Here is a 20,093-nt window from a genome sequence, read left to right as displayed (position 1 = left end):
AGCAAAAGAGAACTATAAAGGCATTTGCCACTTCCAAAGCTGACTTTGTGTGGGAGGAAAGGTTAGGAAACTACTGGAATCCAGCTGCTTCCAAGGCTAAAAAGCTAAGCAGAGAATTCAGCAGTCTCACCGCACCAGAGAATGAAGAAATGGAGTCCAAAGATTGCCATGCAGGACGAGTTCCAGTTAATACAGTAGGTTTTCAGTTGAGCCACTTGGATCCCCCAAACTTTTACTTTGCCCCAAGGGAGGGGGCAAACTATAAATAGATTAGCCACAAAGCCTGAAAGCCAGGTTCTGTTGGACCCTGGGGGATTTTCCCTAGAAAATCTGTTGTTTGGCCCACACCCTGTTTGCTTTTTTCATTTGCATGCTTTTTGGAAGGGTCTGAACTCTCCCGTTATACAGTCCCCACCAAATCCTAGAGAGTCTCACAGTAAGCTTACATCACTCACGTGAGTTACCTGTTTGGACCTGAAGGCGTGTGCTACACATTTAAAAGCAGATCAGTGACTACAGCAGATTCATGTCACAAAATAAGCATTGTGATGATGGACACAGGGGAACTATGGCACCTGTATATAGGGAATACCTCTGTGTGAGTGGATGATATCATTCAGTGGTCAATCAGTGGCTTAAGAGGGGATTTAAAGGCTAAGCTTACTAATCTCTTTTTGGCCTCTCATTTGTCTTTATGTAGTTCTGGAGATAACCATTTCTTTTGCCCATTTATTCTTTTATAATATTTTGTATTTATAGACCATGTACTTTATACATTATATTTTGTACATATATTTTTATATCATCTCTAGGATAAAATTCAGGGCATTTTTGGATTTTACCTCCATTTGGAAAGTAGGTAACTAAACCTTGCAGGCGTCAAGTCTTTTGGTACAACAGAGGTTTTAAGACATTTGGGGCGCCTGGGTGGCTCAGTCAGTTAAGCATCCGACTTCGGCTCAGGTCATGATCTCACGGTTCGTGGGTTCGGGCCACACATCAGACTCTGTGCTGACAGCTCAGAGCCTGGAGCCTGCTTCGATTCTGTATCTCTCTCTCTCTCTCTCTCTCTCTGTCCCTCCCCTATTCGTGTTCTGTCTCCCTCTCTCTGTCAAAAATAAATAAACATTAAAAAATTAAAAAAAAAAAAAGACACTTAACTGCATCCTCATTGCACTGCATCTGGCAGCTCAGCACTGAATTTTACCATAACATATACATATAAAATGTATTTACAAAAATATATATTGTTCCCAATACTCAATACTCCGAATACTCAATATTTGAGTAATACAAGAGATAAGAATAAAATTTTACACCCTGGAAAAATTATGAATTAACACTAAGGCAAAGAATCTGAATGACCAGGGGAAACATGGCTCCAAATGTTAACTGCTGGCTGTGTTCTCCCAAAACTGTTTTAACAAAAGAGGGTACGTGGCTTGTTTACTCTAATTCTTGTGGCATTGTGATTTCAAGGATCAGAGGAGTGCTAGATCTTTTCACTGGTGAGATAAGGGCCCTGCAAGTCCAGGAGGGCATGCTACATGGTTGAAATGCAAAAAATGTGATCAGAAAGGGCACGGAAAAAGTTCTGAAATGGAAACATTAGGGCAGGAGAAATGGAGGCAGCTGTTTTGCAAGGATGAAGCCAGGTGTCAAAAGGTAGTCTATACAGTCCCTTCATTAGTAACACTGTATTCGTGGAAGATACCCACTGGCAGATCAGACCCTGACACTTTTATTTACAAAACCTAGTACAAACAAAAGTGAAAATCCTGCAGTCTGTCTCAAGAGCCCTGCCTGGCCAATCAACAGGGTAATGAGAAGGCAACGTGAGATGTTGTCATTTATTGTCAAATAGAGTTAAGAAGTTTACTATAGGAAAACAGAAAGATGATTCCCAAGCCCAGATGTTACTGAACATTAGACAGTGGTATGACCTAATCAAGACAATTTAAATACACCTCCTTGTCTTAGCTTCTGTATATTTATTTGTAAAGTTATAGAAATGTTCTGGGATGTTTTGAAGAGCACACCAGGCATTCATTAGTTTCTCCATCTCACGCTACAAAAGGAGTGTAGCTATTTTTTTTTTTTTTTTCACTTAACTTGACATGGCTCTGGGACAAATCAATGAAAGAGTCCCAACCTCCCCTGGCTTCAACATGTTTATTCCAGGGTTTTCTGGGAAGATTGCTTTTCCACTCTTCATGAATAGTTCATGTGCTAGTCTCCAATGGAAACAAAGTGACATTTCTTATTACTGTTGGCTGTTGGAAAGCAATTGCAAAGAGAGTGCCTTGAAACAATTAGTCCTCTGTAACTGATTATTTAACAATGTGTATTTCCCAAGAGCTGTTTATCCTCAAAAGGAAGCAGCCAAGACTAAATATGTACTGTATCTAAGCCGACACCTGCACTGAACCCCTCTGGATGCTAAGTAGGAATTCTCACAGAAGAAAATTAAAGGAGGATTATTAATTTTCTTCTCTATTCTGTTTGCAATGAACTCTGTACGTTTCCTGAGCACAGAAACATGTTCCATTTCTTATGATACCTCAAGGACTATTTTCCTTTGGGAGAATTTCTTCTTAAGAGAAGGCATTAGTTTTAAAGCTGAAATTCAATATATAATGACAAGAGATACGTGGAAAACAAGGAAGGAAGAAAGGACATAAGGGGAAAGAAGGAGGGAAGGAAAGAAAGAGGAGTAAGAAAATAAACACTATTTTTCTGTATTAAAAGAATATTTATGCGTTCAAAACAGTCTAGTTGGGGCACCTGGGTGGCACAGTTGGTTAAGTGTCCGACTCTTGATTTCGACTCAGATCATGACCTCACTGTTCCATTCCGGGAGATGAAGCCTGGCTGTTAATGTGAAGGCTGCTTGGAATTCTCTCTCTCTCCCTCTCTCTCTGCCCCTCCCCTGCCGAAGCTCTCTCTCTCTGTCTCTCAAAATAAACATTAAAAAAAAAAAACAACACCTCTAGTTACCACCAAAAAAACCCACAAAACAATAAAAAAGTAAAAGAAACTGTCTCTACCTTTGAGTTACTTATTTCCCAGCCTAATGTTTAAGACATGGGGTGAGGAATAAAAATGATTTTAACCAGCTGATCTTAAATTTGAACATAGGCTATATATTTTTAGCTACAAATTCCATGTTGTAACTCCCTTCTCTGAAATAGCGAATGGTTCAAAAATTGCTAGGGAACATCTCGAGACCAGATGCTTGTATAAATGAACATGTATAAGCCAGTTACAGACAGAGAGAGTCAAACAGGACTCTGAACAATGTGGTCTCATAACTCACATTCTGAGAAGTGTCATATCCCAATACTATGTAAAGTTCTGCTCCCTTGCCAGCTTATGCATTCCAAGAATGCATTTCAGTTTTTGGAAAGGTTCTTCTATGTATATGAATCCTTTCCAAAAACGTGTTTTCCAGCATCTTTAAGAAGCTCATGCCTGATATTGCTGGCTACCCTTATTATCCTATATGGGATTCCCTACACATGTGAAAAAATTGTCAGTTAGTGAGGCAGCCCTAGAAGAAAATCTGAAATAAATGCTGTATTTAAGTCTGAATCTGACTGGTTCCAGTTAAAAATAGAAAATACTTTAGAACGTAATTAAGCTAGGAGTGATATGCAAAATGTGTGATGAATGTGGCACCTACACTGACCAATCAGAATGGCTGGAGGTCTAGAGCTGGAGTTAGGCTCCTGGAGGCTCCCTATCTGGCCACGCATTAACCTTTCAGCTGCTGGAAGTTTGGGGATTCTCCTAGATTAAGCCTGGGACATAGGCAAAGAGTTTAAACCCTAGCCATTTCCATATTTTAACAACTGACAGGGTTCAAGCAATGCCTAGCAGCTGAGGATAAACTCTTGTGATTGTTCCCATTATTGTTACACCGTTTGGATATACCTTGGACTAAACAGTTTAAGAAAGCTGTGATGTATAAGCATGAACACAAATCTTAGAAATAAATTCAACTCACGTAAAAAAAAAAAAACAAAGATTATTGGATTAATGGATCAGGGAATTAAAAAAAAAAAATTAAATGTGGTCCCTTATGAATTTCTTGTGGACTATAGAGACATTTGGTTAGATGATAGATACCAAGAATATTCATAATAAACTGAGGTCACATCAACGAAATATCCCAGTGATTTGACAATAGCTGTCTTTGGCCTTATCCCAACTTATATCAATGAACAAGAAATTCAGAAAATATGTATAGTGGACATCTGTTACAATGGCCCACCTACCACTGTTGCCCCTCTTTTATTGATAAAAGCATCATTTCTTCTGGTGGGAATTCCATTCTATGTAGTTTTTGTGATAACAATTAAACTCCTTCTGATGGAGACTGCTCATGACCCAGGTCTGGCCAGAGTACCTTTCACATGTGACTGGTTTCTGCATAGTCGGTGATCCAAGGTGAGGGTAATTTAAGTCTTAAAGGATTTTCCTACTGGGGAATAAGCTCTTTCCATCCTGGGGTGAGAAAGCTGATAGGAGGTGAGTCTTGCACTGGTGGTACCATCATGGTCAATAAGATATTAAGCAATAAAAATAATAGCAGACAAATTTAGAATAATTTTTCTAAACTCACTTTGCATTTGTATCCATCATGCTTTATAAAGTACTTCATACACATTTTCTTAAAAGCTCAAATGTATTAGATGCTTGGTAGCTCAACCCTGAATCTTCAGAAAGTGATCAAGAAATTCCTGATAATATTTCAAGTGATCAAGATTCCCTTATTTATTTATTTTTATTTTTAATTATTTTTGAGATAGAGAAAAACAGAGCATGAGCAGGGGAGGGGCAGAGAGAGATACACATACAGAATCATTAGCAAGCTCCAGGCTCTGAGCTGTCAGCACAGAGCCCGATGTGGGGCTTGAACCCATGAACTATGAGATCATGACCTGAGCTGAACTTGGACACTTAACTGACTGAGCCACCCAAGCACCCCAAGATACCCTTTTTTAAAGCAAAAATAAGCTACTGGGATTAAATTAAAATAAAAAACTTTTGCACAGTGAAGGAAACCATCAACAAAACAAAACAAAACAAAAAATCTACTGAATGGGAGAAGATATTTGCAAATGATATATTGAATGAGGGGTTAATACCCAAAATAAGTAAAGAACTCATACAACTCAACACCAAACAAACAAACAATCTGACTGAAAAATGGGCAGAGGGCTTGAATAGGTATTTTTTCGAAGAAGATATACAGATGGCCAATAGACATAGGAAAAGGTGTGCAACATCACTACTCATCAGGAAAATGCAGATCAAAACCACAGTTAAGATATCACCTTATACCTGTGAGAATGGTTATGATAAAAAAAAAAAAAAAAAGAAGGCAAGATATAACAAGTGTTGGAGAAGATGTGTAGAAAAAGGAACCCTCATACCCTGTTGGTGGGAATGTAAATTGGTATAGACACTGTGGAAAACACTAAGGAAGTTCTTCAAAAAATTAAAAACAGAAATCCCATATGACCCAATAAATCTACAACTAGGTATTTACCCAAAGAAAACAAAAACACTAATTTGAAAGATATAGGCACCCCTATGTTTACTGCGGCATTATTTACAACAGCCAAAATATGGAAGACTTAAGTGCCCACTGATGGACAAATGGATAAGGAAGATGTAATACTTATATACAATGAAATATTATGCAGCTTTAAAAAAGAATGAGACTGTGCCATTTGGACCTAGAGAGTATTATGCTAAGTGAAATAAGACAGAATGTGAAAGATAAATACCATATGATTTCACTTACATGTGGAATTAAAAAAAAAAAAAAAGAACAAACAAACAAACAAAAAGCAGAACCAGACCTCTAAAAACAGAAAACAAACTGATGACTGCCAGGGGGGAAGTGGGGGTGGGAGGATAGGCATAATGAGTGAAGAGGAGTGGGAGACACAGGCTTCCAGTTACAGAATAAGTCACAGCAATGAAAGGCACAGCATATAGAACACAGTCAATGATATCATAATAGTGTAGTATAGTGACAATAATTACACTTATGGTCAACACAGCATAATGTGTACAGAGATGTTGAATCACTATGTTGTACACTTGAAACTAATGTAACATTGTGTGTCAACTATACTCAAATAAAAAAAAAATTTTTAAGATTTCCTTTTAAGGGTGCCTGGCTGGCTCAGTCGATTGAACATGCGACCCTTGATCTTGGGTGGTAGTTCGAGCCCCCATGTTGGGGGTAGAGTTTACTTTAAAAACAAACAAACAAAAAGATTCCCTTTTTAAAATTTCATCAAACAATAAATATACAAAAATTCAGATTATTATAAAAAGATAACTTTCATCTGTTAGTCTCTGGGCACCTAATCACATAATAATAGTCTGGATAAAATAATAGTCTCTATCACATAATAATAATCTGGATAAAAAAATGAAGCAGTAATCCCCTTTGAGCAAAATACAGTAGCCAAGCATAAGATACACACTTTTGTGGGTGCAGATATTGACAAAAGCCAGTTAAAAAAAATACAAAGCCAATAAAAAATAATACTAACCACTAAGTCTTCATGGAACATACTTGGAAGATCTTACTACCATACAGCCATATTCTATGAAAATGCCCAAGTTGATGACATGAGACAGTTTACAAACTAAATGAACTCCAACGAACCGTAGAGAAATCATATTTTTCAAGTGTTTCTTTTAAAAAAAAAAAATTTTTTTAACGTTTATTTATTTTTGAGACAGAGAGAAACAGAGCATGAACGGGGGAGGGGTAGGGAGGGGGAGACACAGAATCTGAAACAGGCTCTGTGTTTCATAAGGGAGTTCGAGGGGGGCTCGAACTCACAGACTGCGAGATCATGACCTGAGCCGAAGTCGGATGCTTAACCGACCGAGCCACCCAGGCGCCCCTCAAGTGTTTCTTAACAGGCAATTCTTTTAGGAATGATTAACTGAGCACTGGTACCAGGAAGGTACTGGTGTGCCAGAATGGCACATAAGCTCGTGGCTTCCAGAGTGCCACAGAGATGGAATGAAACTCATTAAATATGCGTTTGAGATGTTTTTAGTTTTTACATATACTTAGCTTTGATTAAGTTCCTCTAAGAAACAGGCCATAACAATTACGTTTATATCTCACCATGAAATATAGTTTAATGTCCAACAGTCCTCGTTTATTAGTAAACTTGCATAAGTGCTCCACAGACTTTTTTGTGTATATGTGGTTTGATAGGTTATACTGGCTACCACCTTAACCTTGAGGTTCACGTTTATTTAACTGCTGGTGACTGGTTCAATCATGGATTTCAGGTGTCTAACCTCCACTGAATCCCTCCAATTTCTCTCTAAGCAGTCTGTTTCTTGACCATCTATCTTCCAACCCACCATAGTTTGCTATTTACTTTCTGCCTAGAAACTTCTCTGAACTTTTTACCACTTTTAGGCTCAAGCTTTCAACCCATTTTTCTCAACAAATGTCCTTGCTTCTTGACTTTCAGAGAAAAGAGAGAGCATTAGATGCAAATTCCAACTTTCCTCACTTCCAGCTTCCAAATGGTTTTCCATGTTCCTCCCTCTCTCCCTAGCCTCAGAGAGAGAAACATCTCTCCTCCATCACTTCTGTTCTTCCTGCCCTGTCCATGATCTTGCCACAGCAAAGAGTCTTTCTTTCCTCCACTTGTCAGTTTCTCCTTCTTTGTTGGTTCTTTTCACAAGAAAACAGAAACAAAAAATCTCCTTTGAACCAACCAGCCAAACATCCTTCCTAAGCTATTACTTTATCTCTCTTTCTATACTCCATTCAACTTCTTGGATAAAAATATTTGCTCCTCATGTGAGGTACAGTACAATTGCTTAATATGTTATGCCATTTAATTAAATCACACCATAATCCTAAATAGTATGTATTCCCATTTCACAGATGAAGAAAGTAGAAAAAAATTTGTATCCATGACTCGTCAGCTGGATAGATTGGTGGAGTTAGGATCATGTTCACTATATCAGCAGTTCTCAAACTGTGGTCCCTAGCCTGGTTGTCTCAGCATCATCTGTGAAACTGCTAGAAAAGCAAACTTCCAGATCTGCTCAGATCTACTGTATCAGAAACTCTCAGTGTGGGGCCTGACAACCTGTGTTTCAACAAGCCCTTTACATGATTTTGCTGCAAGCCACAGGTGGGGAACACTGCACTGCACCACAATGCCCCTCGGTCCTCAGCCTATTTATCTTCTCTGCTGCACTTGACAGTTAGTTAGTATTGTTTTCTTCTGAAACTTTCTTTTCTACCAGAAACTCCAAACTCTTCTATTCTAGTTCCCTTTCATTAATAATCTCTTTCTGTAGCTCTCTCCTAAAACCTAGTTACTAAATTATTATTATTATACAATTATTAACTAAAATTAACTTTACTAATGACTCCCACATCTTACCAACTCACCAACCTCACTGCGTATTTCCCAGAACCCTATGCCTGATGTGATCTTCATGTTGACTAAAGATGTTGGTACCCAGCCATTCACCTGAGCCTGGCATTTCTACATGATGTTGCTCTCTGATACTCCACATCCCTACATTTTATTGGCTAACCAAATTCCATTAATGGTTATCTTTACAATTCTCAAACCTGTCACCTGCTCTCTATTCCCAGGTATGCTGCTGAAATATTATAGGCTGGACTATGATAGGAGCCCACCTCTAACTGGAGCTGTTCCACATTTCGTTACCTTCCTAAATGTTTCCAGTCATCCTTCTAAAAAGTAGTACAAGCAAGTCATTCCCAATCAAAATTTAAAAAATTTTAAAAACAAATCAGAGCAAAACAAATAAAAACTCCAACTTTGATGGCTTCCTACTGCTTAAAAGCTGAAGTTCAACATCCCTTCCAAAGCATGGTAACATGGCACTGAGGCCAACTTACCCTCGTCTGTCTCGGCTCCCAGCATTACCTTCCGAACCGCAAAGCCTTTCTTCTTGCCACCCTCACCCCAACTCTTCTCTAAATCTCGGCGAGATTAATCAGTTCCCTTTTGTACTGCCCAGACTAACACTGTTTCTCTGCCTGAAATGCTCATCTCTAACCATACACTCATCACTTACTTAACATTAAAGGTATTGCAAACTCAATGGCAGGTAAAGTGAATGAACGAAGTCTATCCCATGTATAATAAGATCACATGCCCCATCTAAAGGGGGAAGCATCCACTTAGGACTTGCCAATTGCTGCCAAGCAAGTACTGCTATTAAAGAAAAGCCAGAAATTCAAGCTTTTATGTGAGATTTCTCAATTTTAAAAGTTTGCAGCAAATATTAAACAATTTTTTAAAGAGTTTTTTTTTAATGTTTTATTTTTCTATTTTTGAGAACAGGGGGAGGGGCAGAGAGGGAGGGGGACAGAAGATCCGAAGCAGGCTTCGGGCAGACAGCAGCAAGTCTGATGTGGGGCTCGAATTCACAAACGGTGGTGAGATCATGACCTGAGCTGAAGTTGGGACTCTCAATGACTGAGCCACCCAGCTGCCCCCAAATATGAAACAATTTAAAACACTGTTCTGTATACCACTGTGTGTCCACAAAATAAAATACATCTGCAGGCTGCCAGTGTGGACCTCGGTGTTAGTTCCAACAGACCCCTGGGATTCAAAGCTGACCAGACAGGGCCTCTCATCTGAAGGGCTCACTTCCAGGGCTCATCTCAAATGCTAGCACTTGCAGGAGTAAACAGGTGCTTCACTCAACCCTTTTGTTTGCACGGCACCTAGCATAGTGTATTCTAACCGCTAACTGTTTACTCCCTTGAATCATCACATTGTAAAGGAGCAGGCCTGTCCCCTCCACCCTGGGACTGTAGCATTAACACAATGTGCCAGCAGCAGTGCTTGATGATCTCTGTGGCTATACAGAGATGTCTACACACCTCCTTGTATCAACCTGATGCCAAACTTTCAAGTTACTTTGTATTTTCTGTCCTTCCTAAATCCATATTATGATTTGCTTAGGCACTGGGCTGGAAGATAGGCTGTCACTAAATAATTTGTTTCCTTAAAATCCTTAAAATGAAATCAAAATATGCTTTGAGTCTCGTTTCAGTTGTATGCTGTAATCCTAATAGGTTTTTCTACTCATGTTCCTTGCAACATGGTGGTCCAAATAAGGACTTTTTAGAGAGATCTTTGGTAAATTCAAGATATTATTTTGGTCTGGGACAGACCTTTTCACTTTGGAAAATAAGGAAAATGAGTTCATTTGTTCCATTTGTTAATTTCAGGGTGCAACTTTTTTTCCATTTAACAAAAGCACTAAAAAAGTCAGCTTTAATTTTTGCTATAGTTATATAATTCCTAGTTATGCTATCCAAGCACGCTCACAAAACTAATTTAAGCTGGGCATTGCCAGACTTAGAGGATGTCAATCATTTTTCAGTGAACCAAAACACTCTCATTTCACTAAGCACCAGGCGTAAGAGTGGACTGCTTGAACACTGCTATCTATTTCACTCTTCAATTGCTCTAACATCTAGACACAGCCACCGTCCACGGTTACCTGCTGCAAAGTTTATAAACATCAATCCTGCTGAAAAAGAAATATGTTTTTGTAGTTACTCAGATGTTATCTAAATAAAGGAGGGTAAATATTTTACCCTTTATATTATCAGTATAAACAGCAAGTTAGAAGCCCAGCCATATTTTAGGTATTAAAGATTCAGCCCTTGATCATTTTATTCTGCAACTTTGCGTGATGTTGTGTGTAAAAATTCACCTACGTGTAGGCACTTGATTCCTTTACATTGAAACTCCATGCCCGTGTTCATGAGCATACATGTGTTCCACCAGCAACCGGACTGTAAGCTTACCTGTAGACTGTTGAAAATGACAAAGAGGACCAACATCCAGAAGTGTCTGTAAGCCATGTGCAGGCCTCCCCAAAGCCATGTCACAGAAATCAGGGCAAAGAGATATAAAACCAGCGGGACTTCTAGAAATAAAAAAAAAAATTTTTTTTGAGCTCTGGGATCCTGCATAGTCACAGATACACACAAATGTATATTGGCTCCTTTCTTGTAACACTCTGTATGCCTAAGTACCCATTTTGAAAGAACAACCTTGGAAATCCCATTCTTATGCCAGAAAAGAGAGGGCACATTGCTGAGTCCACATTCTTTCTGTTTTCCTGATGGGGCTGGGGGGGTGGGGTGGTGGTGCAGAATGAGAACTGTTCCTCTCCTAGACTACCACCTGCTGGACTGTTCAGGAAGTGCCATGAACAACTGCAGAGATGCAATCACATTTCATCCCCAGGTAAATCCCCTTAAAAGCTTTCCACCAGAAAATGACAGGCAGCGGTGTTGCTCTGGAAATTAGCGTAGTCCAACCCAACAATTTAAAACACAAATGATATAAAAACTAGCTTGTGTGTCATGGAAAAGTATGTACTCATCCCTTTTTTTTTCTGACAGAGAAGACACCAAACTTTATAGCTAATGTTAGAGTAAAGGTGAAGTGACAGGTTTGCTAGTGTGAACACTAAGCTTATTCTGGCTGCTGTTTCTCGTGCAAGTTGTTTCTGTAGTTTTCAGGAGAGATCTCTTCAGGGCCAAGGACTTCATTACTCATTTGTCTTTGATATTTGCATTGTAGAATAATAACCTTAAAAAGGGGATTTTATTATTTAAATGACTACCTATAGTAGACGTGAAAAGCGAATCAGATCATAACAGCTGCAAATAAACACATTTCAAGCTGTCTGAAAGACATCAGGATGGACCACACCATTGACAACTCTTAGGACAGACTTCAAGGTCCAAATATACCCACCATTTTACCAAGTAATGCCTAAAATTTACATGCACTCTGAAAATGTGAATAGTTAAATAATATGACTTTAGCAATTTTAAAATTTTATTTTGAAACAATGTCAAACTTACAGAAGAGCTGTAAGTACAGTATGACAACATAGTTTTTCTTTTCCCTGAACCACTTGAAAGTTGCCTTCCTCCATCACCTTCTGAATACTTTATTTTTTTAAATATATTTTTTAAGCTAACATTTTTTAAGTTTATTTTTTTTAGTAACCTCTACATGCACTATGGGGCTCGAACTCCTGGCCCCGAGATCAGGAGTGACACCCTCTTCTGACAGAGCCTGCCAGGAGCCCCAAAACTTAATTTTTCTGTTGTTTTCATTTTTCCCTCTGAAAACTTTAATGTGTATTTTCTACAAAGATTTTCTCCTACATAAACACAATAGGACCATCAAATCAGGAAATCAGTACTCATATATTCCTGCCATCCTCAGATCCCATTCAAGATTGTCCATTATTTCTGTTATCTTTTTTGCAGCGGAAAGGTACAGCTGACATGTTTCTGTAGTCTCCTTTAATCCCAAACAGTTCATCTGTATGTCCTTGGCTTTTATGACTGACACTTTTGAAGATTACCGGCCAGTTTTTCCTGTGGAGTGTCCTTAAATTTGAGTTCATCTGATCTCTTCCTGTGATTCAGATTAAAAAATTTGGCAAAAGTCACAGAACTGATACTGGGTTCTTGTTATAGCATTCTTTTATTGGGTGGCACAAAAATTCCATTTGTCCCATTAGGCTGCTCATTCAGGTCATGTGATTAAGGTAGTGGCTGCACAGATTCTCTACTGTGAAGTCAGTCTGTTTTCCTTTGTGATTACTAATTATCTGTGTGGGATTACTTTGAAACTGGATAAAACCCTTCCTCTTATCAAATGTGTGATTTATCCATTATTTATTTTTATAATATGGACTCACAGATTCTCAATTTATTTAAAGGGTTATTGGGGTGCCTGGGTGGCTCAGTAGCTTAAGTGTCTGACTTGATTTCCTCAGGTCATGATCTCACAGTTCATGGGTTTGAGCCTTGTCTCCCCTCCTCCACTCGTGCTGTCCTTGTCTCTCTCAAAATAAATAAATAAACTTGAAAAAAGGGTTATTACTGACTACTATCATTTTGATGCCCAAATTATCCTGAATTTGATTAATGGAAGCCCTTGCAAGATAAGATGGCATCTGTGCCCTTTGTGCCTTTTGTTATGTTCTCATGATTCTGTAAGTACTTCCTTGATTTCTGGCCCAACAAGATGTTTCAAACTTATCTTGTACTTTCCCTGATCCAGTTCTGGTTTCTTTTTGGGAGAATGGCATTTAGAAACCAAGATTAGGTGGTCAATATGCTCGCTATTATTGGGGTGTTTCTGCTCCTAAGCCCTCTCTGTAGACAGAGCTAGAGAATCTATGTAGGTACACATATGAACACACCACACACACACACACACACACACACACACACACACGTGTACATCTAGATTACTGTACCTATTTCTATGTAATGAACATGATTAGTTCACACTAATATTTCCAAATCCAATCCAAACCACAGGGTTAATTCTCACTTTTTTCCTTTAATTTGTGTAAATCTCTTGTCTGTTGTTAAGAAATCTAGTTCTCGTTATTCTTAATATATTTATCTATTTGACCAATTGCCCTAGTTGATTGTATCTAATCTCTGGGTGCTGTTATTCCCTCTCTTGCACAGATGACCCCTCAAGCTTATTTGGGTTCTGACATCTCAAGCTGGGCTGTACCCCATCCCTCACACAGATGCCCCCCTCACAACGAACAGGGTTCCCACACTCCATGCTTGAACATCTTCCTGTGGATGGTAATTGTGAAGAGGGCTTTAGGATGGAATTCTTTGAGAAGGGAAGGGAAAGGCAAAAAAAGAAACAGGACAAAAGAAAGGAAAGAAAGGGAAAGGGGGAGGGGAAGAGGAAAATGGAACCTGAACATTCTTTTTTTTTTTTTTTTTTTTTTTTGAGGAGAAAAAAAGCCTTTAAAAAGACACTATGCTGGTATCTTCCCAAAAATACCCTTCATAAAAAAATATAAAATTGCCTGAGTTATTATAACTTCACAGAGAAAATAAGAATAATATAAGACACGGCTTATACAGATGAATAATTCCTTTGTCATTAATGCCTTACAGCAGGACAGGGGAAAATATATTAAGATTTATTTAAATTTTATAAAAATTCATTTTTGTTTAATGAAATCATACAATTTGATAAAGGGCCAGAGGCTCATTTTTACTAATGACAAGATACCGTAATATTTAGGAAACTTCCTATGCTATACTCATTAAATTTTTTAAAGATTAGGTATTAACTCTGGCAATTGCATTCTTTGTTCCACTGTGTAAGTACAAAATTCTATTTATGGCTCTGTGCAGAGTACAAAAGGACATGCATACTCTGCATGGAAAACTAGGAACCCAATTTTCAAAATTTGGCCTTCATGTTCCTCTAAAGTGCCTAGCCCAACAAGTGCTGTGTGCTGACAGAGCTCAGTGGGGGAGCTGAGAGAGCATACAGGGGCCTGACCAGAAACACCCAGGCCTATGTTTTTCTGGAACTCTGCAGACAAGTGTGGTGGCTTGGCACCCCAGATCAGAAACTCTGCAAGGAAGAAAGCCAGGCATAAATAACTCAGCGAGTTGAACAATAAACCCCAGGCTGGTTTTTCAGCAGTGCAACAACGCTGAGGACATGATTTCAGGTGGAAGAAATATATCTAGGGGTACATCCAGATTTTGTGGGCCTGAAGTTCATAAAACTTGAAGAGATATCTTTAAAAAAATAAAAACTGCAAAAAGCAAAATTAGGCATAAAATCTTGGAAAGGGCCTATATGCAAGGGAGAGGCTCTAAAACTTAAACTTCATCAGCTTTATGCTAACCCAACTCTGAGGAGGTACCTTCACCCTCTTTGGGGCCTGGAGTAACTGACCACAGGGAAAAGGGCTGTTGGGAGTGGGTGATGGGGACAGACGTGGGGTGGGGGTGGTGGTGGGTGGTGATGCTAATAGCTACTGGGAATTCCATTTGGTAAGCAGAAAATTAATGCTGCACTTAGTGAAAATCATATTGGTTGTATATTTCAGAAGCTGACATTTCACATTTGGTGAACGACTAGTAACTTTTCTGTTGACTGTATAAGTCAGTGCTTACCGAAACAGGTATTTACAACCGGCCACACTAGAAACTTATGTTTACAGGTGAATTTGTTAGAAAACAGAACTTCAATGGCTCTAGGTACTATCACCAGAAACATCTTTGCTGCAAGCATTTTGGGGGCAAACATTTTAGCAAAGTTAAAAAGGCAACTGGTTGAGGGTTTGGTTCATTTTTCCACTGACACACTACACTCATTTTATATAAATCTTAGCCCTCAGAATGGTCTCTACACTGGCACCGAGTTTTGAACCAACATTTCCTATAGAACTTTAGGATGTCTATCAGTGAACTGTGACACTGTGCCAATAACCAACAGTGTCGAAGGGCTTTTACAATGTACTTCAAAGCTCAGTTACAAATATGCATCCTAGTGTTTGGAAACTGGTAACTCTGCTAATAAAGGAAGAAATTTTAGTGAAACAAAAAAAGTGTGACGATGAACAAGGAGATGAATTAACAAACAAACAAAAGTATAGCACTATGAATGAAAGCCTCTGAAGACAAATGCTTAGGTACAATCTACAAAATAAAACCTGATACCTGTTCAGGCAATCTACACACATTTAAAAGGTATTCAGAGGTGGGGGGCCTGGGTGGCTCGGTCCATTAAGCATTCAGCTCAGGTCATGATCTCATTGTTCACGAGGTCAAGCTGACAGCACGCAGCCTGCTTGGGATTCTCTCTCTCTTGCCCTCTCTCTGCCCCTCTCCTACTTGCCTCTTTCTGTCTCTCTCAAAATAAAGAAATAAACTTTAAAAAAAAAAAGCACACAGAAAAATAATAAAACGTATTCAGGGGTTCCTGGCTGGCTTAGTCAGTACATCATGCGACTCTTGATGTTGGGGTCATGGGTTCAAGCCCCACATTGGGCATGGAGCCCATGTAAAAAAAATAAAATGTATTAAAATATTTTGTATTCACAATAAGGTCTTTTTAATTTTGCTATTCATTTTTCATATTTCATCATGTTCTTCTTCATGAATGCCCTCTTTTATTTTTCATGACTTTTATCTTTTATGGCCAAATTGCTTTATTGCCTATTAGTTATGTGGTGATTTTGTTGGCAGTGAAAATGGTTGCTATTGTATATACATACGATGGAATATTACTCAGTCTTAAAAAGGAATGAAATTCTGACATGTGCTGCAATGTGGATGAATGTTGAAAACATTATGTTGATTAGAATAAGCCAGACAAATATTGTAGGATTCCATTTACATGAGGTGCCTGGAGTAGGCAAATTCCTCTAGACAGAAAGTAGAATAGAGGTCACCAGGGACTGAGAAAAATGGGGAATAGGAAATTCTGTTTATCGGGTACAGAGTTCATGTTTGAGTTGATGAAAAACTTCTGGAAATGGATAGTGGTGATGGTTGCACAACATTGTGAACATACTTTTTGCCACTGAATTGTACGCTTAAAAATGGTTAAAATGGTAAATTTTGTGTTACGTATATTTTACTACAATTTTTCATTAAGGTCATGCTAAAAAAGATAGGCTGGTGTGAAGATGAAGTTCGATGACAGGGAGGGAAAAAAAAGAATCAAATCCTCAAAGTACTTGATTTAAATACTTAAATTAGCACGGAGTCATTAATGTGAAAAACGAAGTAGTCTAAAAAGGTTTTAGTGAAAGAAATTACTTGTGGAAAGGAAAAAAAAAATCAGCAAGTGGATATGTCATTTAGTACTTACCATCATTAAGAAAGTCTACTTATGGGATTTTGTAGATTCCATTGAGAATACATAAAATCTCTTTATGTTTTAGTGGAAAATATGATTTCAATGAATTTAATTGCCATTTTTAAAGAAAGTATGGTGCTGTATTATCTCTTCTCTTTGTAATTGCAGCCTTGGCTTTATTGCTATGCACCAGTGACAACAATAATGGCTTTATTATGGAAATCACACCTCATTTACATGAGGCTGAAATTTATTCTGTGTTTACAATCTTCTAAAGTACTTGTTTTAATTTTACCTCACTGACCTTCTGATTCTAACAATTTGGATGTGCTACTAAAACAAACTCATCAATGTAAAACAAGGAATGCAGCTGTGAAATAATGTGTAGATTTAAGATATTTATGGGGCTATTTCCAACAACAGGCATGTATTATTTTTAAATGAGAAAAAAAGGTAATTGAAAACAAGGTATAGAAAGGCCTTATTTCTAAATTATGGGCCTTTTATTCTGAAATTAGCAGATACTTGGAGGCAGAGAAATTTCATTGATCTGACCCATTTATTGGTGAGAACATATTAATTGTGTTCTTAAGCTTTCTTAACAAGGGACAACACTAACCCCACAATGCACAGTCACCTACCAGTGTTCTCAGCAAATAAACCAAAAGTCCTGGAAGAATACAACAGGACACACAGTTCACAGAACTGCCAAGTCAGCATTAGGATACTGTGGGTAGAACAGATCATGAATCTACAAACACTTACAACAGAATCTGGAGACAGGAGCCACAGGACTTGGTTTTCCTGTTCTCTAAAGGGGTTTTTAAGAGCTCTTAAATGTTTGTTGCAGCAGGCTAGACTTTGCACATCTCTGCTCTCCGCTATATGCCAGGTTCTTCACTTTTCTTAGGCATCCTTTCTTTCTTTTTTTTTTACTTTTTTAATGTTTATTTATTTTTGAGACAGAGAGAGACAGAGCATGAACGGGGGAGGGTCAGAGAGAGGGAGACACAGAATCGGAAGCAGGCTCCAGGCTCTGAGCTGTCAGCACAGAGCCCGACGCGGGGCTAGAACTCACGGACTGCGAGATCATGACCTGAGCCGAAGTCGGATGCTTAACCAACTGAGCCACCCAGGTGCCCCTCTTAGGCATCCTTTCTAAATTCATAATCTCCACAGTCACTTTCTTTCAATGAGCACTTTAGGGACAGCAATTTCCAAATGTGCACCTCCATGTCCCTTGAGCTCTATAATTCCAGGTCTGGAGATTCCCCTTCCTCTCAGACTTTCTCTTCCTTCCTGGTACTAGTACAACCATTCACATAGATTGACCCCATGCCTCATTTCCCCTCATGTGCTGCACCACATGGGACGTGTGGGGGGGAACCATCCACGTTAAAGCGCTTGGCACAAAACCTGGCACAAAGCACAAGCTCAGTAAGCCTTACCCACTATCATCCTTATTCTCATGACCATTATGACTTTAGTCAAGTTAGGCAAATAGTGCATGGCTATACATAGCCCCTTCTTACCTATTTGAAGAGCCCAAAAATCAGGTAATAAAAAAACACGTTGAGCTTTTTTTGTACCTGAATTTCCCAAAACTATTTGGCTACAGAACCCTTCTGGAGGCACCTGGGTGGCTCAGCTGCTTGAGCATCTGACTCCTTAACTTTTCTTTTTTAACGTTTTATTTATTTTTGGGAGACAGAGTGTGAGAGGGGAAGGGGCAGAGAGACAGCGAGACACAGAATCCCAAGCAGGCTCCAGGCTCTCAGCTGTCAGCACAGAGCCCGAGAGCATCCGACTCTTGATTTTGGCTCAGGTCACAATCTCACGGTGCGTGGGTCGAGCCCCATGTTTGTGCTGACAGCACAGAGCCTGCTTGGGATTCTCTCTCTGTCCCTCCTCAACCCTCAAAATAAATAAGTTAACCTAAAAAAAAAAAAAAAAAAAAGAACCCTTCTGTTTACCTGACATAATCTGAAGATCACACTTGGAGGAGGGTTGCTGTCAGAGTGTAGACTATAATTTCCACCACATCCAAACTGTTACTGAAAACTTCCTGAGCAGCCTATTTATTTATTTGTTAAATGTTTATTTATCTATTTTTGAGAAAGAGAGAGAGAGCAAGTGAGCAGGGGAGGGGCAGAGAGAGAGAGACAGGGACAAAGGATCCAAAGCAGGCTCTGAGCTGACAGCAGGAAGCCTGATGTGGAGCTTGAACTCACAAAGCATGAGATCTTGGCCTGAGACAAGGTTGGATGCTTAACCAACAGAGCCATCCAGGTGCTCCCCTGCCAAGCCTATTTAAAATTTTTTTAACAATTATTTATTTTTGAGACAGAGAGAGAGAGACAAAGAGAGAGCAAGTGTGAGTGGGGGAGGGGCAGATAGAGAGAGAGAGAGAGAGAGAGAGAGAGAGAGAGAGAGGATATGAAGCTCTGTGCTGTGAGCCCTGAGCCTGACGCGGGCTCCAACTCACAACTGTGAGACCACAACCTGAGCCAAAATCAAGAGTCAGACACTTAATCGAATGAGCCACCCAGGCGCCCCCTTACCAGCCTATTTAAAATGGACCTCTCAGTGTCTTCTATTCTCTTCCCTCTCCCTTTTCTATTCTAGTCTAACCCACCCAATCCCACTTAAAACTGATGGCAATGAGTCTCAAGAAGGTATTGTGATTCACAAGAATAAACTTCAACTCTAGAAGGTAATTTAAGTAGCCTGCAGGACATCTTAGACAATGGGTACAGCAAACACAACTAATAGTGGGAGCCTACACATACCACCTTTGGACACGGATTTACCTGGACCCTTAACTGATAGGGGAAGAAAGCAAGCCTAATTTGGAAGGATCTGTACAGGTGAAAAAATGGATCTGTAGGCAGAGAAGAGAGTTAATCAATATTGGTCTAGAGTGTATTTTCCAGAGGCAGAGAGGAGGAATGTGAACAGGTTTTCAGAGGAGTCTCAAGGTCTCCGAGAACCTAAATAACGGTACTTTGTCACCAGCTGACTTAGGGCTGCCCTGGATGCTAAAGGACAGTCCAGTGTCAGGCCTACTTTGAGTGTGATTTATTGGGAATGAAAAAAAAATAGTACAAGCCTAGAATTATGGTCTCGCCTTGCAAAAGCTATATATAATTTTCAATTTGCAGACTATAATTTTGAATCTAAGGAGAATAATCAAGTTAGATGAGACATACCCACATGGACCTTGCACAAACTGTTATTAGAGTAATTCCATTTGAACCATGTACTTCAAAGTTGCCAGATAATATCCTCCGGGGGGGGGGGGGTGTCAAATAGGTCTGTGATACTTAAGGAAAAGGTTAAATGGTCTGTTTTCTT

General features: G+C 39.1%; 1 protein-coding gene across 1 annotated transcript in view; it reads right to left on the bottom strand.

Moving 5' to 3' along the window:
* The window catches only part of ADGRV1 (adhesion G protein-coupled receptor V1), a 559,991-nt gene that overhangs the window by 57,593 nt on the left and 482,305 nt on the right, over positions 1 to 20,093 (bottom strand). The window contains exon 88 of the mRNA XM_042956013.1: positions 10,874 to 10,995. Coding sequence (XP_042811947.1) covers positions 10,874 to 10,995 — 122 coding nt within the window. The remainder of the gene's footprint in view (positions 1 to 10,873; positions 10,996 to 20,093) is intronic.

Source organism: Panthera leo, chromosome A1 (assembly GCF_018350215.1).
Source record: "Panthera leo isolate Ple1 chromosome A1, P.leo_Ple1_pat1.1, whole genome shotgun sequence".
NCBI classification, from domain to species: domain Eukaryota; kingdom Metazoa; phylum Chordata; class Mammalia; order Carnivora; family Felidae; genus Panthera; species Panthera leo.
Note: the sequence above shows the minus strand (reverse complement) of the source record. Positions and strands in the feature narration are given on the sequence as shown.